This window comes from Bombyx mandarina, chromosome 18, assembly GCF_030267445.1.
Source record: "Bombyx mandarina strain Sakado chromosome 18, ASM3026744v2".
In the NCBI taxonomy this organism is placed as follows: Eukaryota; Metazoa; Arthropoda; class Insecta; order Lepidoptera; family Bombycidae; genus Bombyx; species Bombyx mandarina.
Window position 1 is genome coordinate 2,697,790 of NC_143224.1, and position 23,370 is coordinate 2,721,159.

The 23,370-nt window shown below is 39.5% G+C and overlaps 2 protein-coding genes across 4 annotated transcripts in view; one reads left to right on the forward strand and one right to left on the reverse strand.

Annotated features, from left to right (window-relative positions):
- The window catches only part of LOC114244352 (uncharacterized), a 24,658-nt gene extending 15,464 nt beyond the window's left edge, over positions 1-9,194 (forward strand). Inside the window, exons 2-5 of the mRNA XM_028176132.2 lie at positions 3,923-4,022; positions 5,264-5,437; positions 6,365-6,494; positions 7,055-9,194. Coding sequence (XP_028031933.2) covers positions 3,923-4,022; positions 5,264-5,437; positions 6,365-6,494; positions 7,055-7,152 — 502 coding nt within the window. The 3' untranslated portion in view covers positions 7,153-9,194. The remainder of the gene's footprint in view (positions 1-3,922; positions 4,023-5,263; positions 5,438-6,364; positions 6,495-7,054) is intronic.
- Positions 9,131-23,370, reverse strand: LOC114244353 (uncharacterized). 3 transcript variants are annotated; one of them, XM_028176133.2, is made up of 5 exons: positions 22,742-23,370; positions 13,037-13,131; positions 12,381-12,551; positions 10,403-10,556; positions 9,131-10,103 (listed from the first exon to the last, which is right to left on the reverse strand). In XM_028176133.2, exons 1-5 carry the CDS (start codon positions 22,749-22,751, stop codon positions 9,985-9,987), a joined length of 549 nt encoding a protein of 182 aa, XP_028031934.2. In that variant the 5' UTR covers positions 22,752-23,370; the 3' UTR covers positions 9,131-9,984. The 3 variants fall into 3 exon arrangements, with proteins under 3 accessions (XP_028031934.2, XP_089591046.1, XP_089591045.1); XM_089734920.1 differs by lacking the exon at positions 22,742-23,370 and adding an exon at positions 22,589-22,607 and having other exon boundaries at positions 9,192-10,103; XM_089734919.1 differs by lacking the exon at positions 22,742-23,370 and having other exon boundaries at positions 9,192-10,103; positions 13,037-13,144.

Genomic DNA, 23,370 nt, shown 5'->3' on the forward strand with positions numbered 1-23,370 from the left:
CTTCGTCAGGGGCGGCTGCTACTCTCCTCCATTTTTTAAGCTATTGCATAGATTTTATCGCGGGCCTTGGGTGCGGCTTGAGAGCGGAATCATGAAATTCCGTAACGAAAAAAACCTTCCACCCCTCACTACGCCTACTATGTAGCTCGCGTTTAACACATTCACACGTTGCGCTTGTGTAGTGTTTAAAGTAAGAAGTCTAAACACCGATTTATGTACTATCAAAATATGTGATATAATTTCGTGGGTAACACAACGATAGCGCGATTCAGCTTTTGCGTCAAGTGCCATCTATCGGCGACAAACGGAATTGTAAAATAGAAAATTATATCACATTACAATGCGTTGGGCGTGCCATTTTCTATCGCTTAGTCGAAGAATTTTATTACTACTCCTACTGCTCATTCAGTGATTGGAGTGACATTAAAAATAAACTAGCTAAACCGTTGATTCTGAGCGAATGAGAGTTAGAACTAGCATCCAAAGGCGTGTCTCTATCCCATGTAGCGCCCTCTAGTGAGTGCGCGGTCAAAATGGAATACTCACAATGTAGCAGATTCATTGAAAGTTAGCCCACGAGTTTCTCGCCGGATCTTATTTTATTGTTGTTTTAATATTAAATTATTATTGTCGATTTATAATTGCATAAGTTGATAAAAAATGTTATGCAATAGCTTTACCGCGACAGTCTCCGAGTGCCACACATCTTTTTTTTTCTCTCTTTTTCTATCATCATTTTTTTTCACAGGGATTCTAAGTCCCATTTTTATACTAGATTCCAGCTCCATCTTTCAAACCGAAAAATATTACAACTTTGAACGGACTCATGACACACCCTACCAACAGTACTACCTAATATACGAGAATATACCTCTCTCTCTCTCTTCGATCGGTTCCTCACTGCTGAGGATCGTGAATATACCATCGGGCCTATAAAATATTCATTAAATAATTAAGTTTTAATTATTATATTGTTGATATCTTCGAATAATTGTGAGTTTGAGCTATAATAATAAAACGATAATATCATAGAAAATACAAGAAAACTTTATGATACAAACAGTAGTTAAAAATGACCAAACGCGCCGCTATTTGACAATTATGACAAATGTCATAATATCCAACGTGTTACGTCACGGTTTGTGGGCTTATTACGTAATAGCGTTTCAACCGCAACGCTTGCAAGCTGATCGTGTGCTCAATTAAGTACAAGCTATCTATATATTAATGCGTGAAGCAAAAACTTTGTATTCCTTTTTACGAAAATTGCGCGGACGGAGGAGTATGAAATTTTCCACACTTATAGAGAAGAAGTGCACAATGCTAATATTTTTTTTAAATAATGCATAAAAGATCAATAAAGAAAACATTACACACCTACATACCATGTATTTGACGCACACACGCATGCATACTATTTACTGTCAAACTTTTATTCTTGACGTCTGTTGTCAAATTGAGAATAGAATATAAATTGTCTTTGTTAATATTTTTTATAGTGTAGTCTTGGCGGAATTTGTGATTATAGAAGTATAAAATACAATCATAATAGTGTACAAACTTACAATTCCAATTAATGATATTCGAATTTCGACTACTGCGGGACCTCTAGTATTTACATAATCTTGGGCGTAAATCAGACGTTCTTGTCCGAAGACATACACTCTGTATGCATGAGTAGAAATCCTGCTAATCTAAAATATACACCTTAATGTAATGCTCGTGCACTTCTTACGGGTTTTAGAGCGAGACAGAACCACTGCACGCATTAAATTTCCATAGACCATTTTATTTTTTCCTGCCTAAGTTGATGGTCTTGAGAGACTATTTCGGCGTAACCTTAGTAAGTACGTGAGCTCACGGGGCTCAAGCCTGACGACGTTGCTAATGCTAACCCTAGTAAGAGCAGTGCTTCGCAGAATCTATCACCGGATCGGAGCCGCGACCCACTGAGAAGATCCTGCGAGAAACTCAGTGGGCTGTGTCTGTGAGTTAATTTACTCGCCGAGCCCTTTGTCGCAAACGACGGGCTCTACGAGAACGATGACCGGTGCTTGAGGTACTTAAAAGCACCGTTAGTGGATCGGGAGGATCGGAAATGACTTGTAGATCAAAATAAAAGACGGCTCTTGTATACAGCGGCGGGACCAAAGGTCGACTCCCTTCCCATCTGAAGGCGATGATTCGCCGGAAGAGGTGATTGCGGAGGCTCTGGGTGACAACTAGTTGTCCCAGAATTAAATATGAGTTCAATGAGCTAGAAACAGACCTGGTGACGAAAATTAGCTCCTTCAGGGGCTATACCTGGAAGGAGGGAATAGAGGAGGCCTGTGAGGATCCCTCTATCGTTTCACTCCACCGGTTTTCTCGCCAGCTCACCAATCGGCCAGCCCCGTCTGTTTCTTCGCGGACGAGAAGAGGATACGATGCATAACTGTTCAGTTTCCTGCCGATATCCTAATAATGTATATGGTCTCCGAAAACGATATTATATCACCATACCATTAAAATGAGTTGAAAATTTAGGTCGAGTGCTTCAGAGCTCCTTGAAAGAGCCACATTAGAAAAATAATCTAAATGGACCTTAGAAAAAATTAGGTTTTTTTTCGATTCGCAGATATAATTAAAACTATTTTTACGGTTTAATCGCGCCGTTTTTATTGTAATTTCATTATTACCGGTATTTCGAATACTCTAGTTTTCGTAGTCACCAACAATTAAAGTGTTACTCATCTAAATAATCAACAAATAATAATTATGTGCTAAATAAAGTGATGTAAATATCGTTTTTAATTATTAAGAAATTTATTGTTTCGTACGAAATGGTTTAGCGGATGCTCCGATAACTTGATGAACTTTGTAATGAACGATTAGTTTTTGTGTATGTGGGTACATTAGGATATTATTATATTTATACATAGAGTAGAACTATTCAAAAATTATTATAATAGAAGGAAACATTATTGACCCAACAGATAAGGTGTACGATAGTGAGAAATGTGTATACGAAAGTTGAGGATAAATGGTGAGGTCCTATAAAAATTTGACTTTGAAAAGAAATAATTATTTGTTTTTTCTGCTTTCACTATATGCATTGAATCTTTTTAGGCGATTTCAAAACAAGGAGAAAATTCGTAATTCGTCCGTATTTATTTTATGTGTGTTATTTATTACTTGTGAACGTTTTTCTAGAAAGATCGATTTTAGTGATTCTTTTGTTAATTGAAAGGTGGTGCCTCTCATGTCCTCCTATTTTATCAAGTCGTTTTTGAATTATCCTTAATAATGCATACTTGATTGACTAAGACTACATTGATGATATTCTGATTTAATGTGTTGCAACTGATTTAAAATGTTTGGTAGCCAGCGGCTTGGCTCTGCCCCTGGCATTGTTGAAGTCCATGGGCGACGGTAACCACTCACCATCGGGTGGGACGTATGCACGGGCAATAAAAAAAAATGGTTTTCTTTTTTCTTATTTTTTGTATTCTTATTATTTATTTTTATTGGTATTATCATTAAGAGATATAAGTTATCGGTTTAATTCCTATTAGAAATCATAAATACATTAGCGGATAGACGTTCGCGCCGAGAGACAGCCTTTCCCCGGTTTCTTAAAGTGATCTAGATTGCAGTGGCTTGTACAGAGTATGTGCGACCTCAGTGTGCATAGTGCGTATTTTTTAACGTAAAATTTAACTCAAATCTGTATGGAGTTTGAAGGTTTGCCTACGTTTTCTGCTAGAGACGCTGTTCCAACTCCATACAAATTGATTGATTTAACTTTTACGCTATCGAGAACGTTATAAAACTCGCACTTAGCACACAGATCATATATACGCCTTCCTCGCTTCGACTGCGACCGCCTGATTCACAAAAAAGAGACTTCTTGAAACCTAAATGAGTCTTTAATTCGTTTCAGAGAGAAAATCAAGGAATCAGTGGAGATACCAATTCTAACAAGATGTTGTTTTTGTTTCCCGCTACGGAGAGGTCTCATCACTTTTGCATATACGAATTTGGTATGTAATTGTATGTTTTTTTTTTCTTAGTTGGTCGAACGAGCTCACAGCCCACCTGGTGTTAAGTGGTTACTGGAGGCCATACACATCTACAACGTAAATGCGCCACCCACCTTGAGATATAAGTTATAAGGTCTCATGTATAGTTACAACGGCTGCGCGGCCCTTCAAACCGAAACGCATTACTGCTTCACGGCAGAAATAGGAACGGTGGTGGCACCTACCCGCGCAGACTCACAAGAGGTCTTACCACCAGTAATTACGCATATATAATTTTGCGGGTTTGATTTTTATTACACGATGTTATTCCTTCACCGTGGAAGCCGATCGTGAACATTTGTTGAGTACGTATTTCATAAGAAAATTGGTACCAGCCTGGGGTTCGAACACCGGTGCATCGCTCAACACGAATGCGTCTTACGCGTCTTACCCTTTAGGCCTTTAATTAGCTTAGTTAGCTTTGAAGTATAGACTATTTACAACAAAAGTGCTTAATTAATATTAAATTTACAGCATAATCTCTATTCATTGTCATTATATTAGGCTAGTTCTTGTGAATTGGCGGTAGTTCTTTTGACGTTCAACAAGTATGTACTTTCATTTTAGTTGAATAAATTTTTTTTTATTTGATTTGATTTGATTTGATTTGATTATTTGGACCTTTTCGAATATTTTACGGTTTTCTTGGTTAAACGTATCTATCAGTTGTCCTATGTCGTACTGTGAAATGTTTAATTATTTCTTCGACTGGCTTAAACCAAAGAAAAACACTGTAAGCCTTCTAGGAGCGTTACGTTACTGCTAAAACTATCGCAGTTTTGATTAAAGTTTCTTTTTATTCTTCAATTACATGTTGCAATAGTAGTCCACCATTACAGATGCTAACGTTACAAAATATTCGTCGAGGCAGCAAACTTGCGACACCGTCGCCGGTCGTTTCTCTGTATCGGCGATATCGTTTACGAGAATCCGATAATAATGCATTCGTAATCATTCCAATGTCTCTTTCAAATCTGAATCGAGTTTTTTTATTTTTTATATTACTAATTTTAGTTTTTGTTATTAGAATGATTAACTGTATCTTATTGCCTAGATTTCTTGATGCCATATTTTATGATGTCAATTTTACGAAGTCCTCAATATCAGAACTAATCACCTTTGCTTAGAGAGACCCAAGTTACCTAGCCGGCTTAACTTTATCAGCTCACGGTCCAGTTTAAGGTGAGCTATTTGTTTTCCAGATCCTGACTTTAGTAGTGACGTCGTTCTTGTCACTGTACATCTCCGTAATAAGAAACTCCTCGCAGCAACAGCAACAGGAAATGGCATCGGAATTGATACGGTTGATAGTGGACACCGTGGCTTTGTTAATCGAGGTCACCATGACCACGGTCTTCGTTGTCGCACTGCATAAGGTCTGTTTTGATGTTATAATATTTCCTTTTTTTATTTTTCACGTTTTAATCGTTAATATTTCCAATTTTTTTTCTTTTTACTTATATGGGTGGACGAGCTCACAGAAGGTGTTAAGTGGTTACTAAAGCCCATAGACCCGTGAGTTCTAAGGTCTCAGTATAATTACAACGGCTGACCCGCCCTTCAAACCGAAACGAATTACTGCTTCATGGCAGAAATAGGCAAGGTGGTGGTACCTACCCGTGGGACTCACAAGAGATCCTACCACCAGTAATTACGCAAATTATAATTTTTGCGGGTTTGATTTTTATTACACGATGTTATTCCTTCACCGTGGAAGTCAATCAAGTACGTATTTCATTAGAAAAATTGGTACCCGCCTTCAGGATTCGAACACCGGTGCATGGCTCAACACGAATGCACCGATCGTCGTATCATTTAGGCCACGACGACTTCTTCTTTTGTATACTTAAATTATTGGAATATCTCGCGTGAAAATATTAAGATATATTAAATACAGTTCGACGGGAGAAAGTGGAAATGTCGTAGCTTACGTTATGGACTAAATCACTTAGTACCAAATTCTTGTACATATAAAAAAAAATCTGCTTCGAATGGTCTCGTTTTCCTACGAATATAATTTTTTAAATAGTTTTATGGCTGTAGTGTAAATTTGGGTTTTTCAAGTTACGACAATTCCGCTTTCTTCGCTTTCAGAGCTCTAGCTAAGATTTTCATCTGTGTTACGGGTTTTGGGAATAAATATGATAAAAGAATAAACATACCGGAGGAAAGCTCTGATTGCGATCAGACCTCGAACCCTCGGTCACTAAAGACCTTATATACATCACATATACATATATACACAAATACATACATATTATTTATTTATATTATTATATAATATATTTTTTTGCATATTCCAGAAACATGTTCTCCTTATGAAACTCTACCTATACTTCGAAATCATTTACTCCACAATCGGGTTAGCGTACAGCCTCGCTTTCATCAACAAGGAGACAGCAAGCGAATTATTCTTAATTTTATTCCAACTGAGTAAGTATTGTAGTTATATTGAAACATTATGTCCCTTTTGACATAGAAGAGGCGGACATAATATAAAAATAAATAACCTCATTTTATTTATTGCTTAGATGAGTTGACGAGCTCACAGCCCACCTGCTGTTAAGTGATTACTGAAGCCCATAGACATCTGCAACGTAAATGCGCCACCCACCTTGAGATATATGTTCTAAGGTCTCAGTATAGTTACAACGGTTGTCCCACCCTTCAAACCGAAACGCGTTACTGCTTCTCGGCAGAAATAGGCGGGGTGGTGGTACCTACCCGTGTGGACTCACAAGAGGTCCTACCACCAGTAAATTCGACGAAGAAATATGCGTTTTATCACACATGCCATATATACTAACATTGACAATATTGCGTAGAGTATTGACCATGCAATTTTACGTTACGTACATTAAGTAAATTGACATTACGTAAACTATTTACTACCCCGCGAAAACTGGACTGAAAGGTCCTCCTATATTCTTTAATTATTTATTCGTTAGAGATCTACTTGCGTATATACGTGTTGATTTTTTATTTTATTTTAGCACTGCAAATCTACCTGGTCATATTGATATGGAGCTCAATAGTGAAGATGGAAAGAGACGGTTCGGTGAAATATACAAGAGAAAGCGGCACAGCATGATGACTTGGATAGACATTTTATTCTTTTATTCATTTTAAGATTATTATTTTTTTCAGTATAAGGCTAATGGGTCTATTTTAATTTAATTAAAAAAAAAAACACGAGGTATAGATCTCAAATTCCCTGACTTATTTGTTAGGTATTATATATATTTTCAATAGGAAATTTTGGCGATACATTTGTGATATATTCTCAAAAATAATTCCATTAAAACACGTGTTTCTAAAACTTTTCAAAGAAGTAGATCGCCAAAACGTAAATTATAATTTTGTATGAATAAACTATATATAGATGGAAGAACTTATCTAACTTTAAAAATCAAATAGCGTGTGGGGTTTTTTTTCCTACCTATGCTGATAGCCTTGAGAGGCTATTTCAGCTCCTCCTTGACGTGTAGGTGAGCTCACGGGGCTCAAACCGGGAGTGTTGCTAGCACTGGCCTTAGCAAGAGCAGAGCTTCGCAGAATCTACCACCGGATCGGAAACGCGACCCACTGAGAAGATCCGGTGAGAAACTCAGTGGGCTAAGCGTGTGAGGAAATTATAGCGTAGATGTATGTAGTAAAGCTGGCAAGGTATAGAGGTGAGACGTTGAATTATACATGAACCTTGACACGTCTTGTCACTGTCATTGTCCTCGGTCCTGATAACGACCAGGACTTCGACTGCGATACCACCAGTTCTTCGCCTTCACGGCCAATATTTATCCTTAAGCTCTCGTCGATTCCTGAACTAATTAATGGTGCCTTAATATATATTTATCTTGAACCAACAAATTATTTTTTTACCGAACTCTATGTACTAAAATTGTTAGTTTTGTAAAAGTTTTTACGAAAGGTAAAATAAGGTTTAGAGAATTAAGTAATTAATTAAGAATTAAAGTTTTGAAATATAATTGATAATTGTAACCTTAGTGTAATGATACTCTCTGCGGCTATGTTAAAAGTTACAAACTACTATTACACCACCTTCCATCCATAATGGTACCCTGAGCTTAGTCTCTCCACCGATTCCCATCCTGAACCCTTGACCATATTCCTAAAGGTTAGAGGCTAGACAAGATGACGGTAAAATAAAGTTTAGAAATACATATTTATACCCTTTAGAAATATAATTGAAAATTGTACCCTTAGTGTAATGATTCTCTTTGCGGCTATGTTAGAAGTTACAAAATACTGTTTTACTACCTTCCAACCATAATGGTACCCTGAGCTTAGTCTCTCCACCGATTCCCGTCCTGAATCCTTGACCATATTCCTAAAGGTTAGAGGCTAGACAAGATGACGGTAAAATAAAGTTTAGAGATACATATAATAACTTTATGAAATATAATTGAAAATTGTAATCTTAGTGTAACTCTGCGGCTATGTTAGAAGTTACAAAATACTATTTCACCAGCTTCCTACCATAATGGTACCCTGAGCTTAGTCTCTCCACCGATTCCCATCCTGAATCCTTGACCATATTCCTAAAGGTTAGAGGCCAGACAAGTTTACCTTAAAATTAAAAGATAGATCAAAAAACAATATGTAGATAACACTACATAATTCTTTCACTGGTTAATAATCACGTACACTCAGTTCTTCCACAAAGACAACGAAGCATTAGAAATTTTTAATAAATGCAAAATTAAACAATAAATTTTATGATAAAAAAATGCATGGCGATGTCGCCGTAAAGCGTTTATTTTTTATTTTTTATTCCACCGTCGTATCTATATTTACTGAAAAAGAATTGTTCAATTTTGCTATAATATTTAAGATAAGGTTTTCGTGACACGAAAAACCAATTAATCGATAAAAAAAATTACACGACAAATTAATAATATTAATTGTGTCGTGTCGTCGTGTCGTCGTGTCGTGTCGTGTTGTGTCGTCTTAAATGTCTTAATGTTTAATCTTCTGAATGTTTAAGTTAGCATAGTGTATTTTAAGCTCAATGTATTTTATATTATAAGTCTATAAAAATAAGTACATTCCGTGATGAGTGATGTATTTTTAATGACAACTTAAGCGATATACCAAATAAAACTCATGAAATTGTGTACGTCTTATGAATTTTTCCTTGGATTTTAATGAAAAATGATTCTTCAGTTTTAAATACACATATTTGAATCGAGAAACCATTAACTTAATTACGTATTAAATTCTTTTTTTCGACATCTTTTTAGGCAGCGGCTTGGCTCTGCCCCTGGCATTGCTGAAGTCCATGGGCGACGGTAACCACTCACCATCAGATGGGCCGTATGATCGTCTGCCTAAAAGGGCAATAAAAAAAAAACATCTCAGGGTTATAAACTTTACGAACCGAACACTTGAAATTGTAATTCAATGTTATTTTTCTTTTTAGATATCTGAGTGACCACTTTCAAGTTATGATTTTATTAAGCCAGTTTATCCGTGAATTTATAGTCAGGTGGTCGATATAAAAAAAGGGCTAGAAAAATAAAAAATAATTCGTTTTTTTAAATAGATAGATGAACGAGCTCATGGCCCACCTGGTGTTAAGCGGTAATCAGAGCCCATAGACATCAACAAGGTAAATGACATCATCTACCAATCAAAATCTGCAATTTAATCATTCAGGAACATATCCACTGATCCTACAACATGTAACTAAGCAAAGTTTAATACACTATACAGTTTTAATAAACTGTATAATTACAGATTGACTGGCTTCTTGCTTGCTAACTCTTGACGCGATAAATTCTCTCAAGAAGTTCATAATAGCAGTCTTCAATTTCAAATAAACAGTTACAATAAAATAATAATTATAAAAACAAACAACAACAAAAAAAGAGTATTCCGTTATCCTTAAACTTAAATTTCTAGATCAAGCAGAGTTGTACCAGTGTTGATTGTTCAAACTTTTGAGTCTCTCTCCGTATTCTCTGTCCTTTTCTAACAAATCGTAATAGCTTGCGACAAGGACCAACATGTAGAAACGAATTACTGAAAAAAAGAAGAAGAAAACACAAATGAAATAAATAAATAAAGAGATATTAAGTCTGATATATCACGTAATCTTGATTGCTCTAGATAGGTAGAATTGCTTACGGATCTGATCTAACCTAACTGTATATTAAAGCCCGCAGATACAACAGAGCTAGGTTCAAACAGTTTGACATGGTCTCCATCTATTATTATATACTACGTTCTGGTAATATATAATACATACAGGATATGAACAAGGATAGCCAAATGAATATCAAATGCCTTTAACAACGATATTGACCCGTAAAACAACTTACAGAGAGTTAGAAATTCCAACGCGTATCCGAGCATCGACGTGTCGCCCATATGACTGACCATGTTAGTTGTGGTCCAAAACACGAACATGAGAACATAGATCATGATCTGCACAGACATCCACACCAGCCAAGGACGCATCAAGTGAGGTTTTTCCTTAAAAAATATGAATAAAAAAATTATTATTAAATTTATGAATGAAATGTGCAACTCTCATAACGTGGTTGCCTCTAACCATATATCTGACCGGTGACGGGGCAAGGTAAGGCCGCCGACGCACTAAACATGTTCTATCGGATCCTCTTTATCCACTCTCGGTGCTTTTAAGCTCTCCAAGCATCGGTCATCGTAATCGACGAAGAGTTCGACGTGCAACTAAGCACATAGATACAACCAGTTTCTCGTCGGATTTTCTCGATATCGGATATTTAATATTACTAGAGATCCCGCAGTAGTCGAAATTCGACTATAATTAATTGGAATTGTAAGTTTGTACACTATTATGATTGTATTTTATACTTCTATAATCACCAATTATTAACAAAGACAAACAATATTTAATCTATTCTCAATTTGACAAGAGACGTCAAGAACAAAAGTTTGACAATAAATAGTATGCATGCGTGTGTGCGTCAAATACATGGTATATAGTGTGTGTAATGTTTTCTTTATTGATTTAAAGTATCTTTTATGCATTATTTAAAAAAAATATTAGCATTGTGCACTCCTTCTCTATATTCTCTATAAATGTGAGAAGTTTCATACTCCTCCGTCCGCGCAATTTTCGTAAAAAGGGGTACAAAGTTTTTGCTTCACGTATTAATATATAGATTATTGCTTTTTCTCCTATGATATAATAAGCATAATGCTAATTAAGATAGTGTTTAATTTACTGTGTAATATTAATGTAAAAATTTGTTTGGATTTTTAACATAACAAACTGTATGCTATGGTTGGATTATTGTCTTAAGTGCCTGACAAAATACAATAGTACTGATTTATAAACTTGTTTCCAATGGTTTTCTGACCGAAAGTCATTGACACGTGGTTGCTCAGTACGAGTTTTTTAACGTTCTCGCTAACGTAAAAGTTAACTCAAACCTGTATAGAGTTTGCCTACGTTTGCTAATAGGGGCGCTGTTCCAACTACATACAATTCATACTGGTGAATTTTCCACAGTGAAAGCAATACCATTCCACGTGTTATAGTCATGTCACGTGGAATGGTATTTGGGGCCTCGTGTGGTGAATCTAAACCGTTTAGCGCGTCTGGCTTGGTTCTAGAAACTTCTAGAAACTTCGCTAAACGTAGTTCTAGCTACACTTCTAAGACTGTATTTCTTTGCGACTGCTGATCGAAATACTTAAGGTACATTTCGAAGCAGAACGAAGACAGCAGTTACCTGGAGCTATAAGAGAATTATAGACAGCTTCTTCTTTTTAAAGTCTACAGTTTTGCTAGTCCTTAAGATTTTAATTTATTTTATTTAAGTTATCTATATATTAATACGCGAAGCAAAAACTTTGTACCCCTTTTTACGAAAATTGCGCGGACGGAGGAGTATGAAATTTCCCACACTTATAGAGAATATAGAGAAGCAGTGCACAATGCTAATATTTTTTTTTTAAAAGTGCACAATGCTAAATATTTTTTTTTTTAAATGCATAAAAAATACGTTAAATCAATAAAGAAAATATTACACACACTACCATGTATTTCACGTGTGTGTCGCCTGCATACTATTTGTTTATTGTCAAACTTTTCTTATTGCCTATAGTCTGTGGTAAAATTGAGAATAGATTAAATATTTTTTGTCTTTATTAATATTTGTCCAAGGGGTAGTCTTGGCGAAATCTGTCATTATAGAAGTATAATTATTGACAATAGAATCTTAATAGTGTACAAACTTATAATTTTAATTAATTATAGTCGAATTTCGACTACTGGGGGACCACTAGTATACATTAAAAGCTCCTTACCCTCAAAGTGCCGACAAGCATGATGGCTGTCAGGAACAGCGTGACGCAATGTGTCAAAATGACAGTTGCCAAAACGCCATACGTCAAAACTCCTTCCCAGTCGAACTTTAGCGACTGTGAGGCTGTTGCGATGGCGGCTGAGGAGTGCGCTATTACCAGCACGGAGTACAGCTGTGAAGTAGAGAGAGGTTTTGCATTTAAGATTCCAATTTAAAAAAAAATCTATATTGTCAAAAATTCATTAGACCTTCATGTACTGAAATATTATGGTTTTTCCATTTTTAACAGATTGATGGATGAGTTCACGCTTCATCTAGCCTCAAGTGGTCACGAACACATAGAAAAACTCGTGATGAAGTTAGAGTTTCAATTCAATACAAAGCAACAATGTTTCGCGCAGACATAGGCAAGTTGGTCGCTCTTGCCAGTGCGGGCACAAAACGCCATAACGCATTAATTTGCTGATTTGATTTTTATTACACGATATTTTCCATGGACGTTATAGAAAAGGATTAGATATTTCCTCAGAAGAAAATATTAGCTTTTGAAATGTGAACCCCTGCGCAATCCGATAGTCTATACATATACAAACACACAGAATGTGTATACAGACAGTACACACAGAATTTACAATGCATACCGTACTAACTACTTACGATTAAAGTTAAGCCCGATAATATACAGCCAAACTTGAGAGATAGGCATCCGAAGCCCTTTTGTTTAGGAATGTGCTCCATCGAGAAAGGCAGACCTGAAAATTGCATATGCAATATTTAAAAAAAAATCAGTTTTAATCGTTTTTTTTTTTCCTACCTATGCTGATAGCCTTAAGAGGCTATTTCAGTTTCGCCCTAACGTTTGTAGGTGAGCTCGCGGGGCTCAACCAGAGAGTTGCTAACACTGACCCTAGCAAGAGCAGTGCTTCGCAGAATCTACCACCGGATCGGAAACGCGACCCACTGAGAAGATCCGGCGAGAAACTCAGTGGGCTGTGTCTATGGGTTAGTTCGCTCGTCGAGCCCTTCGTCGCAAGCGACGGGTTCGACAAGGACGGTGACCGGTTTAATCGTAATTAAAACAAACACTATAATGAATTATTATGGTACAAGATCTCGTCTTTAAATAGTATACCATAATATATTAGGTTGTAAATGACCACTAAAACTGTTAATTATTAATTATTTGAAGCTAATAAGCCCGAGATTAAACCGTAACCGTATTATCAACACTAACGTATCTAAATAGTATAATAATAAGTCGCAATATTTTGTTTGTCTCCGGTCACCGTTCTCGTTGAACCCGTCCAATGCGACGAAGGATTCTTCGTGAAAATTAACCCACAAAGTTTCTCTTCGGAACTTCTTAGTGGGTCGGGATTCCGATCCAGTGGTATATAGCTCTGAGTTGAGTGCTCTGAGGGATTGTTTGAGATGATTCCATCATCTCCATTTTTAGAAATGCACCACCCGCCACTAATAATAATAATAATAATCATCCGTAATCCCTGGAGTCATCCACAGTGCGTTTTCAGAGATCTTTTTTGCCACGTACCATCCGGCTTTGGAATGAGCTCCCCTCCACGGTGTTTCCCGAGCGCTATGATATGTCCTTCTTCAATCGAGGCTTTCGAGGCTTGTGGAGAGTACTTAACGGTAGGCAGGGGCTTGCTAAAGTCCATGGGCGACGGCCCTTACCAGGGTTAATGTTAACAAGTCACCAGGTTGAGCCCCGTGAGCTCGCCTACACGTCCGTTGAAGCTATGATAACCCCTCGAGGTTACTCGGATAGGTAGGCAAAACAAAACTGTCTTTGAGTTAGGACCCGCGTTAGGTCGAAATGAGACGCTAGAAAAAAACGCACCTAAGCAATAAATAAAAAAAACGCACAAAAAACAAGCAATGCACCAAAATAAACACAGACGAATCAATACCCCCTGCTTTATTAAGTCGGTTAAAAAAACAGCCACACGCTATGCTTCGTTTACGTCTTCTTTACCATGAGTTGATAATCTTCGCACACTAATATTTGTATTCAATATTTGTATTGACAATACACTAAGCTTTCGTCACTGTAAGAACTTTATATAAATGTCATTACATTAAAACTAACACGACTTCATCACTGACTGACACTGAGTGTAAATGATTACAAATTTGTTACATATATTATTATTGTTGTTGTAATATTGTTGATTACAATTTGAGAGACTAAAAGCTTGTAACAGGAAGAAACCCAATTTATAATCTATTCGACCCCCGGTTTTTATCGTAAACTGTTTAACCAGGTCGCTGAGAATCTGTTTTGACGTTTTGAATCGTTGATACGTTCAAGTAATTAGCTATTCTGAGGTCGTGGTGGCCTAAAGGATAAGGCGTCCGGTGCATTCGTATCTTGCGAAGCAACGGTGTTCGAATCCCGCCGGCAGCTACCAATTTTTGTAATGAAATACGTATTCAACAAACGTTCACGATTGACTTCCACGGTGAAGGAATAACATCGTGTTATAAAAATTAAACCACAAAATTATAATTTGCGTAATTACTGGTGGTAAGACCTCTTGTGAGTCCGCACGGTTAGATACCACCGCCCTGCCTATTTCTGCCATAAAGCAGTAATGCGATTCGGCTTCAAGGGTGGGGCAGCCCTTGTAAATATATTGAGACCTTAGAACTCATATCTCAGGTGGGTAGCGGTATTTACGTTGTAGATGTCTATGAGTCCATACCCACTGGCTAACCACTTAACATCAGTTGGGCCGTGAGCTCGTTCACCCATCAATACAATAAATAAATAAATAAAATCTTATACCTGTCGGCGCAAATATGACTATTTACCTACTGATCATCAACTAATTACTCTGTGATAAGAAATTGATGTTAAACAGTTCTTTTTATTGTAATTTCAATACTTTAAAACGTGTTTGAAAAACGTGTAAACACGCTCACGTGTTTAAAACGTGTCAACACGCTCACGGGTACGAAGCCCCATAAATACGGCCGTGCTGTCTAGCACTGATTGCCCTTCCGACTAGGCGCGTCAATACCCCCGCCCCCGCCGTTCGCCCAATCACGATGTTCGACCAGCCCATACCGTGGGCCCCGAAGGTCAAGTACTTAGGCGTCACCCTCGACAGTAGGATGACATTCCGCCCCCACATTAAGACGGTACGCGACCGTGCCGCCTTCATTCTAGGACGTCTCTACCCGATGATATGTAGGCGAAGTAAAATGTCCCTTAGAAATAAGGTGACACTCTACAAAACTTGCATACGCCCCGTCATGACCTATGCAAGTGTAGTGTTCGCTCACGCGGCCCGCATACACCTAAAAACATTTCAAATTATTCAATCCCGTTTTTGCAGGATAGCCGTCGGAGCCCCGTGGTTCGTCAGGAACGTCGACCTCCATGACGACCTGGACTTAGAGTCCATCAGTAAGTATCTGCAGTCGGCGTCCATGCGCCACTTCGATAAAGCGGCACGACACGAGAACCCTCTCATCGTGGCCGCCGGTAACTACATTCCCGATCCTGCGGACAGAATGGAAAGCAGTCGACGTCGCCCAAAACACGTCATCTCGGATCCGCCCGATCCACTAACGGTGCTTTTAGGTAATTCAAGCACCGGTCACCGTTCTCGTCGAACCCGTCGCTTGCGACGAAGGGCTCGACGAGTAAATTAACTCTCAGACACAGCCCACTGAGTTTCTCGCCGGATCTTCTCAGTGGGTCGCGTTTCCGATCCGGTGGTAGATTCTGCGAAGCACGACTCTTGCTAGGGTTCGTGTTAGCAACGTCATCAGGTTTGAGCCCCGTGAGCTCACCTACAAAAGTTAGGGTTACGCTGACATAGCCTCTCAAGGCTCTCAGCTTAGGTAGGAAAAAAAAAAAAAAAAAGCACTGATTGATTCGTGTCCGAGCCGTTGTACTGTACGGATATCTCTGTAACGTTGTTATGCTTCTCGTGCAATATACGAAGTTCTCGTGAAGTTCTCGTGAAGTTTTGTTTCGGAAACCCAAACATGAGTCATTCGTCAACAAATTAATGACCGTGACGTCGCAAGGCTGACGTCACACTTTTTAAAAACACTACGGCGGTCCCTTCTCCGTCATCAGAAGTGGGATCACACGCCGCCTCCGCTCAGCAACAACCTGGTGACCAGATAACCGTATCGGCGGATAATGACTACCCTCCAGCATCAGCCGATAAGCCTGTACAGTCTGCTTCAAAAACCAGCATGGTCGAGCGACGGAATCAACAATCAACTGATCAATGAATACAAAAGATAAGTTTTTATTTTTGATTACTAAAATTTCACCACAAAATTCATCTGAAGGCCATGATATCCTTACACAACGAACAACACCTTACACATTCTTATCCCACCTTCAATAAATCTACGAGAACCTCCGAGAAATCTACGAGAACCTCCGAGAAATCTACGAAAACCTCCGAGAACCCTACAATAAAATCGCATTATAGTCTCAAACTTACATAGTTACAAGTATCGCAAGTATAACAGATGCGCTACTCAGAGAAACTTTTTATTCCTGCAGATCAATGGGAATCAAAGAAAACCTACGAGAATCAACGAGGCTGGTGCAGAGCGCGCACCGCCCAAGTGGGATCACATGCCGCCTCCGCTGAGCAACAACCTGGAGACCAGATAACCGTATCGGCGGAAGAAGACTACACACCAGCATCAGCCGATGAACCTCTACCATCTACTTCACAAACCAGGATGGTCGAACAACAAAATCAACAATCGGCATAAGGATAAGTTTTTATTTTTGATTAATAAAATTACGCCACCACATGAGTACCACAGTGTACGCCACCACATGAGTACCACAGTGTACGCCCACTACATAAGTACCACAGTGTACGCCCACTACATAAGTACCACAGTGTACGCCCACTGCATAAGTACCACAGTGTACGCCCACTACATAAGTACCACAGTGTACGTCCACTACATAAGTACCACAGTGTACGTCCACTACATAAGTACCACAGTGTACGTCCACTACATAAGTACCACAGTGTACGTCCACTACATAGTACCACAGTGTACGTTCACTATATAAGTACCACAGTGTACGTCACAATATAAAACTACACAAAATAAGTTACTTTCAAAGTAACATAAAAAGGTACACAGATACCAATCTCAGAAACAGACATTCCATTGTTTCAGATGAACTCCAAGAACTCTCTGGTGATACACCATACATGGGCGGCTGGTGCAGAGCGCGCACCGTCTGTCAGTATGGCCGTGTCGGCGCAAATATGACTATTTACCTACTGATCATCAACTAATTACTCTGTGATAAGAAATTGATGTTAAACAGTTCCTTTTATTGTAATTTCAATACTTTAAAACGTGTTTGAAAAACGTGTAAACACGCTCACGTGTTTAAAACGTGTCAACACGCTCACGGGTACGAATTCCGAATGACTCTGCACCCTCAGAGGCCGCATTCCACCAATCGGTGGAAGAGAGCGTAGCGAACCTACTCTCCTCCCCGGTGCCTCCGTTGGGAGATGATGTTTTCATCACTCCCAGTGAATTGCGCCTCTCCATCAAGCGGATGAAGAGGCGCAAGGCGCCGGGTGAGGACGGTATTCCCTCCCTCGCATTCTTCCACTTCCCTGAAACGGCCGTGTCATATATGACACGGCTGTTCAATTCCATTCTGTCCACAGGACACTTCCCGGGAATTTGGAAATTGGGCAAGGTTATCGCCTTGCCCAAACCCGGCAAGGATAGGAGAAATCCCTCCAGTTATCGTCCGATCACCTTGCTGTCGCATGTGGGCAAGTTGTTCGAGAGGCTGCTGCTGAGAAGGGTGTCGCCGCACATCCTTTCCAGACCCGAGCAGTTCGGGTTTCGCAGCGGTCACTCGACAACGCTGCAATTGGTCCGCGTCATGCACCACTTGGCGGATCGGTCCAACGCGCGCCAGTACACGGCCGCAGTCTTTCTCGATATCGAGAAGGCCTTCGACCGTGTCTGGCATGCGGGACTGATCCACAAGCTGGTGCAGAACACGGACCTCCAGCACGCCTACGTGCGACTGCTGGGGTCGTACCTGGAGGGAAGATCCTTCTTTGTCGCGGTCGAGGGCGCCAAGTCGTCGGTGCGCCCAGTCACGGCCGGAGTTCCTCAGGGAAGCGTCCTGGCTCCATTCCTCTACGCTCTCTACACCAACGACATTCCCACGCTCGAGGGTAACCTCCAAGCGTGGGAAGTAGACGTGAAGTTGGCGCTGTTTGCCGACGACAGCGCCTACTTCTCGTCATCCAACGTCCCCTCTGCGGCCATTCTGAGGATGCAGAGGCTTTTGGACTTACTGCCCCAGTGGCTGGACCGATGGAGGGTCGCGGTCAACGTGGGGAAGACTGCGGCTATCCTCTTCGGTCCGGTCCGCACAACAGTCGTCCCGGGACAGCTCAGTCTCCGTGGCGCTAATGTCGAGTTTAGATCCAGCGTCCGGTACTTGGGGGTCGATATCGACCGGAGTTTGAGGATGACCGCCCACGCCAATAAGGCGTTGGCGGCCGCTCGCTGTGCGAGATTCCTCCTCCGGCCGGTGTTGGCCTCCAGGTTGCCGGTCAGGACTAAGCTCGGCATTTATAAGACGTATGTCCGTTCCCGTATCACGTACGCAGCTGAGGCCTGGTATCACCTCATCCCGCAGGGTATGCGGGCGAGGTTACAGGTCCAGCAAAATCTGGCTCTTCGCACGATAGTCGGAGCAGGGCGTTACGTCAGAAATGACGTAATCGCCCGGGATCTGGATGTGGAGTCGCTCGAGGGGTTCATCCGGAGGCTAGCTCGTAATCTTTACGAGCGGGCTGACGGTGGACCCCACGAGCACCTCCACAATATAGCTCCCTTGCACGCCAGACCACCTGATGGTCGGGCGCTACCAAGGGAGCTACTGGAACCCCCGGCTATGGTAAGATAGTCGGCTTAACCGGAGTGATATGGGAGTGCTCATAATGAGTGCCCCCATGGGACTGAGCTGTCCACACTCTTCACTTCCCCCCACATCGTTGGGGTGCCCCCCCTATGGGGACCCATTTTCCACCCCCGTTGGGTGGACCACTCCCCCGTCTGGGGAGTGTTTTTCATATCGGTCCCTCCCCGCGATGGTCTTCTCCTTTTGGGGAGCCCAGAACGGGTGAGCGCCAAACTAGTGCCGCGGCTCCTCCTCTGGTTTGTAGAGGTGGGGCCGCGGCATGGGGCCGGTGGCGGGCCCCACGGTTGCTGACTGTTGTCCCTGTTGTATATAGTAGTTTAGTTAGCTTTAGTTTAGTTGTAGTTAGTTGTAGTTAGATAGTAAGGGAAAAAAAAAAAAAAAAAAAAAAAAAAAAAAAAAAAAAAAAAAAAAAAAAAATTATTAGCATTAGGAAGCAGAGGACAGCAGCCGGCGCCGGGGTGCGTCGTCCGCGGGCACCACTCCTCCTGCATCATCAAGCCCGTCGTATTAAATATATGTATGTATTTTTGTCGATGTGAGTGTGCCGAAGCACGCTGCGAACAGCCCCCCCCCAATCCAGTCTTGCATCCATTTCACCCCTGCCCTATGTGGCAGGGAGCGTCTGCCCGGGTAGTGGGGTTTACCCCGAGGCCCGCTCCGTGCCCCCGTAAGGGAGTACGACGACCCCGAAGAAGAAGACGGGTACGAAGCCCCATAAATACGGCCGTGCTGTCTAGCACTGATTGATTCGTGTCCGAGCCGTTGTACTGTACGGATATCTCTGTAACGTTGTTATGCTTCTCGTGCAATATACGAAGTTCTCGTGAAGTTCTCGTGAAGTTTTGTTTCGGAAACCCAAACATGAGTCATTCGTCAACAAATTAATGACCGTGACGTCGCAAGGCTGACGTCACACTTTTTAAAAACACTACGGCGGTCCCTTCTCCGTCATACCTTTAAACGAGCAATTCTCGTATATATATATATATATATATATATATATATATATATATATAATCTGAATCTCGGAAACGGCTCCAACGATTTTCATAAAATTTAGTATATAGGGGATTTCGGGGGCGATAAATCGATCTAGATACGATTTATTTTCAGAAAATGTTGTTTTATTCGTGTTTTCAATAATCAACTTTATCGATAATCAACTTTATGACTCTTCCCGACATCTATTGGCGAATAATAATACTATTTTTCTTAATTGAGGGCAACTAACCGCTTTAAAGACACAACAAGATGGCGTTATAAAAAAACCGAGAAAAGCTCGGTGATCATCTAGTATATAATAATATATTAGTAAATGTTCGCAAAGTTTGTATTTATTCTATTATTGTTCATCAGGATTGTTTATTAGGTATTTCGGCTCGCACTTGTTTTGACGCGTGTGTTTTTAATACCCATTACACAGAAGGCAAACTGCCATTGAGTTATAAACCTTTAAAATAAAGTATATCTAGTATTGTGGTAAATTAGTTATTTCGCTACGTTCGGTAGGCTATTAACTATAAAAATAATAAAAAAAATATTCGTTAACATTTTTATAAAGTTTTCATAATATAAAGGTTAGTGACGACGGAGACCACTCACCGTCAAATGGGCCGTGAGTTCTTCTTATTCCAATACTCACAAAAAATACAAACAAAAATAAAAATATATTGTGCCCTTCATATTTTTAGACAGCTTTACCGTTATGACTCATACGATAAAATTATCACTCGACAAAAATCTTATCTAAACATATTAAAGTGTCGTATACTATATTATAATGATATATTTTTATGAAAATATCACTGACTCCACATGTACAACTAGGGTACAATGGAACTGTTCTCATAGCAAAAACAACTATGAGCCTAAATCGAACACAATATCCATTGCAAATTGGCAAAGCTGAATTTTGTAGATCGTTCTTTTTTTTTCTACCCATGCTTAACTGCTCTTGCTAGGGCCAGTGTTAGCAACACTCCGGTTTGAGCCCCGTGAGCTCACCTACACGTCACGGAGAAGCTGAAATAGCTTCTCAAGGATAGGTAGGAAAAAAAAAAAAAAACTGACTAATCTGTTGCAGTGTGCAACAGCACCTTATTGTATTTTATGAGCAAAACGCTTCTGTTGTAGAAGCACTGATTGAAAAGCCTTTTTTTTTCGGGTGGGGGCCGAACCTCCTACGAGGTCCCCGTGTCTAGGGGGCGCTCGGGGTTATGTGGATCTTGAAGATCTGCAAGGTGTTGGGAGCAGACCGCGGGCCCAAGAAATTTTAGGGCCCTACCCGCTAAAACTGATTAGATAGATAGATAGATTGATTGACTGTAGAAAGATCTGACAGTACCCATACCGTCACTCCCACTCACTATATCGTTACATCGTAAATTATCCCATAGCCGTTTCTGATTAATTAAAACCGTAAAATCTAATATAATTTTACATGATATTATTCTGTCGCTGTATTTATCAGAACATATAAGATACCATTCCGAACGTTTCGAGTAACTCTAGCTACTACTACTTTTGGTCGTAGCAGTAGTATTCTCTGGAACTCACACTTATATTATATATATTGCGTGGTTAAATCTTACAAAAATCAAATTCGCAAAATTATAATATGCATAATTACTGGTACCACCACCCTGTCTATATCTATCGTGAAGCAGTAATGCGTTTCGGTTTAAAATACTTAAAAGCTGTTGTACTTCAAAAACGGAAACGTAAGAGATCATATCTACACTAAAATAAATACTGATAAAAATATTGAATTCGATTAAGCTCATCCATCTGTATATTTGTCAACAGCTGTCCAAAGGCCTACAACTCGGACAGCTGTCGCGCGAATGAACTTTCTCGAAACAATTTCCATCAAGACCAATATAGCCCAACATCACTGCCCAAATAGTGAACAAAAATAAAATTGGCGAAAAAGCAAATAAGCCTAAAAATGTCCCTGACAACGAATCGTCAGGGGAACGCGCATAAAAAAAAAAAGAAACGTGTGCAATTCACACGTGTTAGAAGTGAAACCTTCAAAAATTAAAATACAACTATCCTAAATGTCTAAGTATATGTAAAATTTTGTCATAGATGGCGCTGTATTAAAATTTTTCGACACTTCCGTTGCATACCTGCGTGACGTTACATCTTTAAAAATTTTATCCTCATGCGCCTAAAGAAGTTTCACTTCAAAAGAAAAAAAAAAAACACTGCCCACACGGGACCTCACAAAAAACCAATTACGATGACCCCAATGTTACACATGATACACAAAACACAACACTTCATTAACAAAAATAATAATCACTGTAAACATTTGAAATAACTCATCAAACATTCCAATAGCAAATAAACTCTAAAAAATAAAAATAACTCACTCGTATACATTGTATATGAACTAATCGGCAGCAAGTTTATGAAGAAATATTTCGTCCAATCTCAAACGAGCCAACTCATACACTAACTGACAATATTTTTATCGTTTGATAACAGTTTATCGCTTCAATACAATAACATAATCTTCAACTAATGATAATGGGATATAATACTGATTAGGAATTTGCGATACATTCACATCGTAGTGTACACAGCTAGTAGCTGTTTGAATTCACACAGAAAACTCTTTTGTTTGTTTATAAACACTGGCTACACCGAAGTCGCGTTCAAATATTCATATCACTACGATAAGAGCAGGCATTAATTAATTTAACAAAATCTAAACACAAAAAGAATAGAATAGTTTCATGTTGAAAATGCTTTGTTTTATCGAAGTTGCATTCACGGATAGCTTTGTTTAATTAAATGTCTGAATATAGACTCCTCTATTTATTCCACAACCGCACTGTCTGAATCTGTGATTGTATTATTTATAATATGATTGTTTGCCACGTTTCTACACAGAGCAAATAGCGGTTCAGAGCACACAACAAATAAAATTTCAAATAATACTAACTAATATTTGATTTTTACCCTCACTTGTGTTAGCTATTGCATTTATATGTGACCG

Bases quoted from the DNA above. Each gene is read 5' to 3' on its own strand.
- LOC114244353 (XM_089734919.1), bottom strand. From the start codon at position 13,144: ATGCAATTTTCAGGTCTGCCTTTCTCGATGGAGCACATTCCTAAACAA. The intron at 12,552-13,036 runs GTAAGTAGTTAG...TCTACTTCACAG, and splicing joins TATCGGGCTTAACTTTAATC to CTGTACTCCGTGCTGGTAAT. The intron at 10,557-12,380 runs GTAAGGAGCTTT...ATATTTTTTAAG, and splicing joins TGCTTGTCGGCACTTTGAGG to GAAAAACCTCACTTGATGCG.